The 11,419-nt window shown below is 40.1% G+C and overlaps 1 protein-coding gene across 1 annotated transcript in view; it reads left to right on the top strand.

Annotated features, from left to right (window-relative positions):
* Positions 1 to 10,614: 10,614 nt before the first annotated feature.
* The window catches only part of GSDME (gasdermin E), a 229,707-nt gene continuing 228,902 nt past the window's right edge, over positions 10,615 to 11,419 (top strand). Inside the window, exons 1-2 of the mRNA XM_053715729.1 lie at positions 10,615 to 10,622; positions 10,833 to 11,004. Coding sequence (XP_053571704.1) covers positions 10,615 to 10,622; positions 10,833 to 11,004 — 180 coding nt within the window. The remainder of the gene's footprint in view (positions 10,623 to 10,832; positions 11,005 to 11,419) is intronic.

Genomic DNA, 11,419 nt, shown 5'->3' with positions numbered 1-11,419 from the left:
GACACTCAAGTCAAAATTAAACTTTCATACTTCAGATAGAGCAATTTCCTAATTTAGCTGGATAATGAAAAGGCGCACTTTCACGCACTTGAACTTTTATGCACTTATCCGTATATAGTATATATATAACTAGTGAACAAAGGGTCCTAAATAAGTTACAAAGAAACCATAACCTGATCATATTAAATTCAGACAAGGGAGGGAGCATAGTGGTGCAAGACAGAATCCAATACACTCGAGAAGCAGCAAGACAATTAGGTGATATAGAAACCTATTGTAAACTTACATTTAATCCAATCAAGAAATTTACCCAAGAATTAAATAGATTTCTTAAATTTTATGTGGAGAAAGGTATTATCACATTGCAGACGGCTGAAAGTTTAAAAGTAGATTTCCCAGTGACACCGGTTTTCAAACACCTGCCTAAAATACATAAGTCCCTAACCTCCCCCCCAGGACGCCCCATCATTTCGGGGATTGGGTCATTGGGGGAGAGATTGGGGTCTTATATAGATACTATTCTCCAGCCAATAGTCCAGATAACTCCTGCATATGTGAGGGACACAAAACATGTGCTACGATTATTGGATAACATACAGATCAGAGAGGGAGATATTCTGCTAACAATAGATGTAGCCTCACTATATTCATGCATCCCACACCAACAGGGCCTAAAGGCACTGGAACATATGCTACAGTTATATACTAACTTTGACGAGAGATTTATCGAGTTCGTATGTGAGGGGGTGAGATTTTTGCTCACCCATAACTGGTTCTCATTTGAGGGGGACTATTATGTTCAAAACCAAGGCACAGCCATGGGAGCAAAGTTCGCCCCCTCATATGCGAACCTGTACTTAACCGATTTTGAATTACGGAAAATCTTCTGTGACAATAACCCCTATAAACCACATATTAGATTTTATCGCAGGTTCATTGACGACCTGATAATTATTTGGAAAGGGGGGATGGAACGAATAGAAGAATTCATTGGTTACCTGAATAATAATGACCAAAATTTAAAGTTTACATACACAGTGTCAGGTACTAGTATACCGTTTTTAGATATAGAGTTAAAACTAGACTTTAATTCACACAAAATAATAACATCAACTTACAGAAAATCGACTTCGGGGAACACTATACTTCGGGCAGACTCACATCATCCATCCCATTTGAAAAGAGCTATACCCAAAGGGCAATATATGCGTCTTAGACGAAATTGTACAAATCTAGACGCATATAAAGAACAAGCAGACTCACTCTCTAAGCGACTCATTGTTAGGGGATATGATAGAACCACACTTTCACAGACAAGCAAAGAAGTAGAAAGTATGAGAAGAGAAGATCTACTAAAAGATAGCAATAAGAAACATAATAAAAGAAATCAATACAATGTTGGGCAACATACAGAGGGTCCAATTACATTTACCACCAGCTACAGTAGGCAGTTTAAACATATAAATCAAATAATCAGAAAATATATTCCAGTTTTGGAAAAGGATACACTTTTACAAGAGGTGATGAAGAAACAAGGAATTAGATGTGTTAGTAAGAGAGCGAGAACTATAGGAAATCAATTAACTAGGGATTTCTCTAGAAAGCATACAGCTACATGGTTACAAAGTCAAAATGGATTTTACAAATGTAAAAGAAAACCATGTAAAAGCTGTGATTTTGTCATTTCAGGCGATTCATTTAAGTCTACAGCTACAGACAAAACTTTTGATATTAGACACAGGATGACTTGCCATTCTAACTTTGTGGTTTATTTAATTACCTGCAATCTATGCCACAAACAATATGTGGGTAGGACTACAAGATTATTAAAAGACCGAATCCGTGAACATTTAATATCAATCAAACAAGACCCCCCCAAAACACCCATAGCAAAACACTTTGTTGCACATTTTAAATCTATGGGAATGCCCGTAAATGACAACAACATAGGCACAGTACTAGGGTTCCAAGGCATCGACACAGCCATTAAAAGCCCCAAAGGGGGAGACAGAACAGCTGTATTAAATAGGAAAGAGGCATTTTGGATTTTTCATTTGTCCACAGGGGTCCCCCTAGGAATTAATAAAATCACTGATCTCAGGTATTTTGTGGACTAAGTGAATCTAACAGTCTAGATGAAGAGTTAATATAAGCACCACTAACACCTTATAACATCATTCATGGATTGGAAGTGAGGCAGTAGGTACATGAAAATTTATAAGCCCAAAGGTTTAAAACATTCCAACACCTAACAAGCTAAGATGACCACCACAAATAATACAAGAAATCAAACATCAAAATTTAAAAATTAAAAATAAACTGTTGTGTGGCACTGTATTCCAAGTATACAATATTTAGATGATATAGCACCAATTCCTCAATAAAACCAAAGAATGATAATACTTCCACAAGCGATGGGTCACATTCTATGGGGTAAAGGTAAATAGTATTGGGTATCACAGCAAGGGCTGCAGTTAAAGCTTTTTATTTGCATTCTTTAAATTTCCTATTATATTGGTTTAGATAGGAGCAGAATAAATTTTAACTCTAAATATATATTTTTCCTTAAGCACTATATATGGGGGACACACCTCAAGCATAGAGAGATAAGGTAGTTAGAATACTTGATAAAGATTCACATGACATGACATAGTCAAGGATTTAGCACACAGAGAGTTAGTTATATATTTCAATATTTTTTCTACACTATTATATATATTTTTTCTACACTATTATAGTAATAACAGAAAATATTTTTTCAATTTTAAGACATTTATCTTGTAGTAGATGTGTAACACATAATCCATAATTTGACACTAAGACATTAATTTGTTCACAATGAGACACTATGATATCAGAGACTCACAAGAGGTTTAGTCACAAAAATAAGACACAGAATATCAGACAGAAACATTAAAATAAAAAACAATAAATAAAAAATAAAAAATGAAAATAAAAATAAAGGATAAATAATATAAAACCAAAAATAATAACATACAAAAGATCAGTAACAACAACCGAAATAGGAATAAAAATGAGGAAATGAAATAATACAATACCTAATGAATAAAAAGCAAATTAAATAAATATAATAAGAGACAAAAAGGGATGATGAGAGTTAAGTATGCTAAAAACACAGTGGGTTTACAGAGAAGTAATAAAGATTTAAGCAGGAATTAACTTTATCGTTAAACCCATTGGAATTAAGCAAACAAATTAACAAATACAGAAATAAACAAATTAATAAATAATTCTCCATCCATATAGAGCATATTTAAGAAGGAGGAATTGTAGCTTTAATACAAGAAATCTGAATTTGGAAACATAAAAGAGGAAATACGGTGCCACACAATACAATCAAATACAAGTATAATATAATTATTAAGATAGATATGAAGTTGTATTTGGTGGATCTGATCATATGGGGGGATGCTTAGTGAATTTTATTCTCTTTTCCTCTCTCAACTAAAAATATCGGAAACATTCTATTAGATAAACAAGTAAAGAGATAAAGATTGTGTATAAGAATAGCATTTCTCCAACATAGGTGTGTCCGGTCCACGGCGTCATCCTTACTTGTGGGATATTCTCTTCCCCAACAGGAAATGGCAAAGAGCCCAGCAAAGCTGGTCACATGATCCCTCCTAGGCTCCGCCTACCCCAGTCATTCTCTTTGCCGTTGTACAGGCAACATCTCCACGGAGATGGCTTAGAGTTTTTTAGTGTTTAACTGTAGTTTTTATTATTCAATCAAGAGTTTGTTATTTTGAAATAGTGCTGGTATGTACTATTTACTCAGAAACAGAAAAGAGATGAAGATTTCTGTTTGTATGAGGAAAATGATTTTAGCAACCGTCACTAAAATCCATGGCTGTTCCACACAGGACTGTTGAGAGCAATTAACTTCAGTTGGGGGAACAGTGAGCAGTCTCTTGCTGCTTGAGGTATGACACATTCTAACAAGACGATGTAATGCTGGAAGCTGTCATTTTCCCTCTGGGATCCGGTAAGCCATGTTTATTACGATTGTAAATAAGGGCTTCAAAAAGGGCTTATTAAGACTGTAGACTTTTTTTGGGCTAAATCGATTGATTATTAACACATATTTAGCCTTGAGGAATCATTTTATCTGGGTATTTTGATATAATAATATCGGCAGGCACTGTTTTAGACACCTTATTCTTTAGGGGCTTTCCCAAAGCATAGGCAGAGCCTCATTTTCGCGCCGGTGTTGCGCACTTGTTTTTGAGAGGCATGGCATGCAGTCGCATGTGAGAGGAGCTCTGATACTTAGAAAAGACTTTCTGAAGGCGTCATTTGGTATCGTATTCCCCTTGGGGCTTGGTTGGGTCTCAGCAAAGCAGATACCAGGGACTGTAAAGGGGTTAAAGTTCAAAACGGCTCCGGTTCCGTTATTTTAAGGGTTAAAGCTTCCAAATTTGGTGTGCAATACTTTTAAGGCTTTAAGACACTGGTGAAAATTTGGTAAATTTTGAACAATTCCTTCATGTTTTTTCGCATTTGCAGTAATAAAGTGTGTTCAGTTTAAAATTTAAAGTGACAGTAACGGTTTTATTTTAAAACGTTTTTTGTACTTTGTTATCAAGTTTATGCCTGTTTAACATGTCTGAACTACCAGATAGACTGTGTTCTGAATGTGGGGAAGCCAGAATTCCTATTCATTTAAATAAATGTGATTTATGTGACAATGACAATGATGCCCAAGATGATTCCTCAAGTGAGGGGAGTAAGCATGGTACTGCATCATTCCCTCCTTCGTCTACACGAGTCTTGCCCACTCAGGAGGCCCCTAGTACATCTAGCGCGCCAATACTCCTTACTATGCAACAATTAACGGCTGTAATGGATAATTCTGTCAAAAACATTTTAGCCAAAATGAACACTTATCAGCGTAAGCGCGACTGCTCTGTTTTAGATACTGAAGAGCATGACGACGCTGATATTAATATTTCTGAAGGGCCCCTAACTCAGTCTGATGGGGCCAGGGAGGTTTTGTCTGAGGGAGAAATTACTGATTCAGGGAACATTTCTCAACAAGCTGAACCTGATGGAATTGCATTTAAATTTAAGTTGGAACATCTCCGCATTCTGCTTAAGGAGGTATTATCCACTCTGGATGATTGTGACAAGTTGGTCATCCCAGAGAAACTATGTAAAATGGACAAGTTCCTAGAGGTGCCGGGGCTCCCAGAAGCTTTTCCTATACCCAAGCGGGTGGCGGACATTGTTAATAAAGAATGGGAAAGGCCCGGTATTCCTTTCGTCCCTCCCCCCATATTTAGAAAATTGTTTCCTATGGTCGACCCCAGAAAGGACTTATGGCAGACAGTCCCCAAGGTCGAGGGAGCGGTTTCCACTTTAAACAAACGCACCACTATACCCATAGAGGATAGTTGTGCTTTCAAAGATCCTATGGATAAAAAATTAGAAGGTTTGCTTAAAAAGATGTTTGTTCAGCAGGGTTACCTTCTACAACCAATTTCATGCATTGTCCCTGTCGCTACAGCCGCATGTTTCTGGTTCGATGAGCTGATAAAGGCGGTCGACAGTGATTCTCCTCCTTATGAGGAGATTAAGGACAGAATCAATGCTCTCAAATTGGCTAATTCTTTCACCCTAGACGCCACTTTGCAATTGGCTAGGTTAGCGGCTAAGAATTCTGGGTTTGCTATTGTGGCGCGCAGAGCGCTTTGGTTGAAATCTTGGTCGGCTGATGCGTCTTCCAAGAACAAGCTACTTAACATTCCTTTCAAGGGGAAAACGCTGTTTGGCCCTGACTTGAAAGAGATTATCTCGGATATCACTGGGGGTAAGGGCCACGCCCTTCCTCAGGATCGGCCTTTCAAGGCCAAAAATAAACCTAATTTTCGTCCCTTTCGTAGAAACGGACCAGCCCAAAGTGCTACGTCCTCTAAGCAAGAGGGTAATACTTCTCAAGCCAAGCCAGCTTGGAGACCAATGCAAGGCTGGAACAAGGGAAAGCAGGCCAAGAAACCTGCCACTGCTACCAAGACAGCATGAAATGTTGGCCCCCGATCCGGGACCGGATCTGGTGGGGGGCAGACTCTCTCTCTTCGCTCAGGCTTGGGCAAGAGATGTTCTGGATCCTTGGGCGCTAGAAATAGTCTCCCAAGGTTATCTTCTGGAATTCAAGGGACTTCCCCCAAGGGGGAGGTTCCACAGGTCTCAGTTGTCTTCAGACCACATAAAAAGACAGGCATTCTTACATTGTGTAGAAGACCTGTTAAAAATGGGAGTGATTCATCCCGTTCCATTAAGAGAACAAGGGATGGGGTTCTACTCCAATCTGTTTATAGTTCCCAAAAAAGAGGGAACGTTCAGACCAATCTTAGATCTCAAGATCTTAAACAAGTTTCTCAAGGTTCCATCGTTCAAGATGGAAACCATTCGAACTATTCTTCCTTCCATCCAGGAAGGTCAATTCATGACCACGGTGGATTTAAAGGATGCGTATCTACATATTCCTATCCACAAGGAACATCATCGGTTCCTGAGGTTCGCATTCCTGGACAAACATTACCAGTTCGTGGCGCTTCCTTTCGGATTAGCCACTGCTCCAAGGATTTTCACAAAGGTACTAGGGTCCCTTCTAGCTGTGCTAAGACCAAGGGGCATTGCTGTAGTACCTTACTTGGACGACATTCTGATTCAAGCGTCGTCCCTTCCTCAAGCAAAGGCTCACACGGACATTGTCCTGGCCTTTCTCAGATCTCACGGATGGAAAGTGAATGTGGAAAAGAGTTCTCTATCTCCGTCAACAAGGGTTCCCTTCTTGGGAACAATAATAGACTCCTTAGAAATGAGGATTTTTCTGACAGAGGCCAGAAAAAACAAAACTTCTAGACTCTTGTCGGATACTCCATTCCGTTCCTCTTCCTTCCATAGCTCAGTGCATGGAAGTGATCGGGTTGATGGTAGCGGCAATGGACATAGTTCCTTTTGCACGCATTCATCTAAGACCATTACAACTGTGCATGCTCAGTCAGTGGAATGGGGACTATACAGACTTGTCTCCGAAGATACAAGTAAATCAGAGGACCAGAGACTCACTCCGTTGGTGGCTGTCCCTGGACAACCTGTCACGAGGGATGACATTCGCAGACCAGAGTGGGTCATTGTCACGACCGACGCCAGTCTGATGGGCTGGGGCGCGGTCTGGGGATCCCTGAAAGCTCAGGGTCTTTGGTCTCGGGAAGAATCTCTTCTACCGATAAATATTCTGGAACTGAGAGCGATATTCAATGCTCTCAAGGCTTGGCCTCAGCTAGCGAGGGCCAAGTTCATACGGTTTCAATCAGACAACATGACAACTGTTGCGTACATCAACCATCAGGGGGGAACAAGGAGTTCCCTGGCGATGGAAGAAGTGACCAAAATCATTCTATGGGCGGAGTCTCACTCCTGCCACCTGTCTGCTATCCACATCCCAGGAGTGGAAAATTGGGAAGCGGATTTTCTGAGTCGTCAGACATTGCATCCGGGGGAGTGGGAACTCCATCCGGAAATCTTTGCCCAAGTCACTCAGCGGTGGGGCATTCCAGACATGGATCTGATGGCCTCTCGTCAGAACTTCAAAGTTCCTTGCTACGGGTCCAGATCCAGGGATCCCAAGGCGGCTCTAGTGGATGCACTAGTAGCACCTTGGACCTTCAAACTAGCTTATGTGTTCCCGCCGTTTCCTCTCATCCCCAGGCTGGTAGCCAGGATCAATCAGGAGAGGGCGTCGGTGATCTTGATAGCTCCTGCGTGGCCACGCAGGACTTGGTACGCAGATCTGGTGAATATGTCATCGGCTCCTCCTTGGAAGCTACCTTTGAGACGAGACCTTCTTGTTCAGGGTCCGTTCGAACATCCGAATCTGGTTTTACTCCAGCTGACTTCTTGGAGATTGAACGCTTGATCTTATCGAAGCGAGGATTCTCAGATTCTGTTATCGATACTCTTGTTCAGGCCAGAAAGCCTGTAACTAGAAAGATTTACCACAAAATTTGGAAAAAATATATCTGTTGGTGTGAATCTAAAGGATTCCCTTGGGACAAGGTTAAGATTCCTAGGATTCTATCCTTCCTTCAAGAAGGATTGGAAAAAGGATTATCTGCAAGTTCCCTGAAGGGACAGATTTCTGCCTTGTCTGTGTTACTTCACAAAAAGCTGGCCGCTGTGCCAGATGTTCAAGCCTTTGTTCAGGCTCTGGTTAGAATTAAGCCTGTTTACAAACCTTTGACTCCTCCTTGGAGTCTCAATTTAGTTCTTTCAGTTCTTCAGGGGGTTCCGTTTGAACCCTTGCATTCCGTTGATATTAAGTTATTATCTTGGAAAGTTTTGTTTTTAGTTGCAATTTCTTCTGCTAGAAGAGTTTCAGAATTATCTGCTCTGCAGTGTTCTCCTCCTTATCTGGTGTTCCATGCAGATAAGGTGGTTTTACGTACTAAACCTGGTTTTCTTCCAAAAGTTGTTTCTAACAAAAACATTAACCAGGAGATTATCGTACCTTCTCTGTGTCCGAAACCAGTTTCAAAGAAGGAACGTTTGTTGCACAATTTGGATGTTGTTCGCGCTCTAAAATTCTATTTAGATGCTACAAAGGATTTTAGACAAACATCTTCCTTGTTTGTTGTTTATTCTGGTAAAAGGAGAGGTCAAAAAGCAACTTCTACCTCTCTCTCTTTTTGGATTAAAAGCATCATCAGATTGGCTTACGAGACTGCCGGACGGCAGCCTCCCGAAAGAATCACGGCTCATTCCACTAGGGCTGTGGCTTCCACATGGGCCTTCAAGAACGAGGCTTCTGTTGATCAGATATGTAGGGCAGCGACTTGGTCTTCACTGCACACTTTTACCAAATTTTACAAGTTTGATACTTTTGCTTCTTCTGAGGCTATTTTTGGGAGAAAGGTTTTGCAAGCCGTGGTGCCTTCCATTTAGGTGACCTGATTTGCTCCCTCCCTTCATCCGTGTCCTAAAGCTTTGGTATTGGTTCCCACAAGTAAGGATGACGCCGTGGACCGGACACACCTATGTTGGAGAAAACAGAATTTATGTTTACCTGATAAATTACTTTCTCCAACGGTGTGTCCGGTCCACGGCCCGCCCTGGTTTTTTTAATCAGGTCTGATAATTTATTTTCTTTAACTACAGTCACCACGGTACCATATGGTTTCTCCTATGCAAATATTCCTCCTTAACGTCGGTCGAATGACTGGGGTAGGCGGAGCCTAGGAGGGATCATGTGACCAGCTTTGCTGGGCTCTTTGCCATTTCCTGTTGGGGAAGAGAATATCCCACAAGTAAGGATGACGCCGTGGACCGGACACACCGTTGGAGAAAGTAATTTATCAGGTAAACATAAATTCTGTTTTTTTGATACTAATTTTGTTTTTTATTGATATTTTTTCTTACAATTTTTATAATTTCTATAAACATATTAGCTGGAAATGATTCTATAGACACTGTTACGTAATTGCTTTACCAGTGTTACTTTTTGCAGCAACAACCGGAAACGTTTTGTTTTTTTCTCACACAGCTATTGGTCAGACAGAGACACTAATAGATACAAGATATATATACATTGTGAAGTAGCTGTGTGAGGTCCGTAGCGCATGCGCGGACAAGCTGTGTGTGAGGAGACCAATACCGCGGTGTATTTGCCCTAATTAAGACAACAGGTGTGCTGCAACGCAGGTAAGCAAACGTAACAGGAAATGCTAAGTGTTTAAAAGAACTAAGGAATTCATTGTGCTTTAGTCCCTGACGAAGTGCCTCCGGGCAGGAAACGCGTCGGACGTTTCATTCTTAGTGCTCCCTCCCGAGCAAACTTGTACCAAGCTACAATTTGACTTTAAATAAAGTCGGTTTTTACTTGCAAACCAGGCGGCTGATGTGTCTTCCTTGCAGCGGACTCATTATACATTACCTAGGAATCGAATTTCCTAATTTACTTTCATTAACAAAATGTGTGCAGTCTTTTTTTATATTTACACTTTTTGAGTCACCAGCTCCTACTGAGCATGTGCATGAATTTGCAGAATATACATATATGCATTTGTGATTGGCTGATGGCTGTCACATGATATAGGAGGGGAAATAGACATAACTGAAATTTGTCAGAAAAATGTACTACTCATTTGAAATTCAGACTAAGTGCTATTGCATTGTCGTTTTTATCATGCTTTTGTTGATTATGCAAATCTACTGTATTTACTGGTACTTTAAATGTTATTTTATTAATAGCGAAGCGGCAAAGCTATGTGTTTTTAGCCCCTCAAAGGGGTTAAACACAGAGTTAAAGTACCACTCAGTACCAGCATAGAACGGCTGTTTCTGAGCGGAAACTGCTGCTGATCCATTCAGCATTGCTAGTCGCACAGCCCAGCTGTGTAACTAGCAGTGCTGAATACATCACCTTCTGTTCCCGCTCGGCACTAGCAGTGCTCTTCTAGTCCTGAGCTGTACTTTAACTGTGTGTTTAATCACCTTGCGGGGTTTAATACATAGCTTTACCATGTTGCTAGTGATAAAATGCTGTAATGAAGTTGAGCATATACTGAATGTGAAACGCACATACTAAACGTAATGTTTCTGTAAGTAAATGTGTATAATGGTAAAACATAATAAACACAGAGCACTTGTCTCTGAACCCTTTTTGGTAATTGTTTCTGTACATAACTGCTGTGTTGAAGTTGACTGTTCTTCTTATGTTATAGTTATATTTTCTGCTTACTGTGTTCTGCCCTTTACATGCATATGGGCAATTTTAAAGCATTTTTTCCCCTTAAACTCTTTATTTAAAGGAGGATAAACCTGCACCACCCCTTTATAGACCAGCTGCATGAGAACAAAAATGACATATTGTGTGTTCTGAATGAAAAGATCGTAACAACACAAAAATGTGTAATTGCGGAGCATACCCAGACAGAAGAAAAATATGGAGGTAAACTGGGCATCAAGGCCAAAATAGTGAAGGTAAGGAGACTATTCATGTACCTGCATATACTGTGACTAGAATAGTAATTACTCTCTGTTCTTTTAAGTAGTTACTTGTTCTTGGGAAACCGTGTATAAAATAGCTCAGAGTCAGACTGAAACACAAGTAAAATACTGCAAGAAAAAGCTAAAAGACTATTACTGTATTCCATTTTGTTACTCATAGTTGTGTAGAATCCAGTTGTAAAATGGTTTACGTAGTGGGAATGTTTCTCTACAACATATACTGGATCTGAGCTCACCATAAGCTCCCACATTACCCCCAGGCACTTAACTGGTCCAGCAATTTCTCTACCTTTTTTAAATTCTTGGCTTTGTATGCAATATACTACATTTAGTCATACAAAATGCAATATGCAATTCCTTAAAGGGACACTCAAATCAAAATTAAAGT

The sequence above is a fragment of the Bombina bombina genome, chromosome 5 (assembly GCF_027579735.1).
Source record: "Bombina bombina isolate aBomBom1 chromosome 5, aBomBom1.pri, whole genome shotgun sequence".
Classification (NCBI taxonomy): Eukaryota; Metazoa; Chordata; class Amphibia; order Anura; family Bombinatoridae; genus Bombina; species Bombina bombina.
This window is presented reverse-complemented; position numbering and strand designations above follow the sequence as displayed.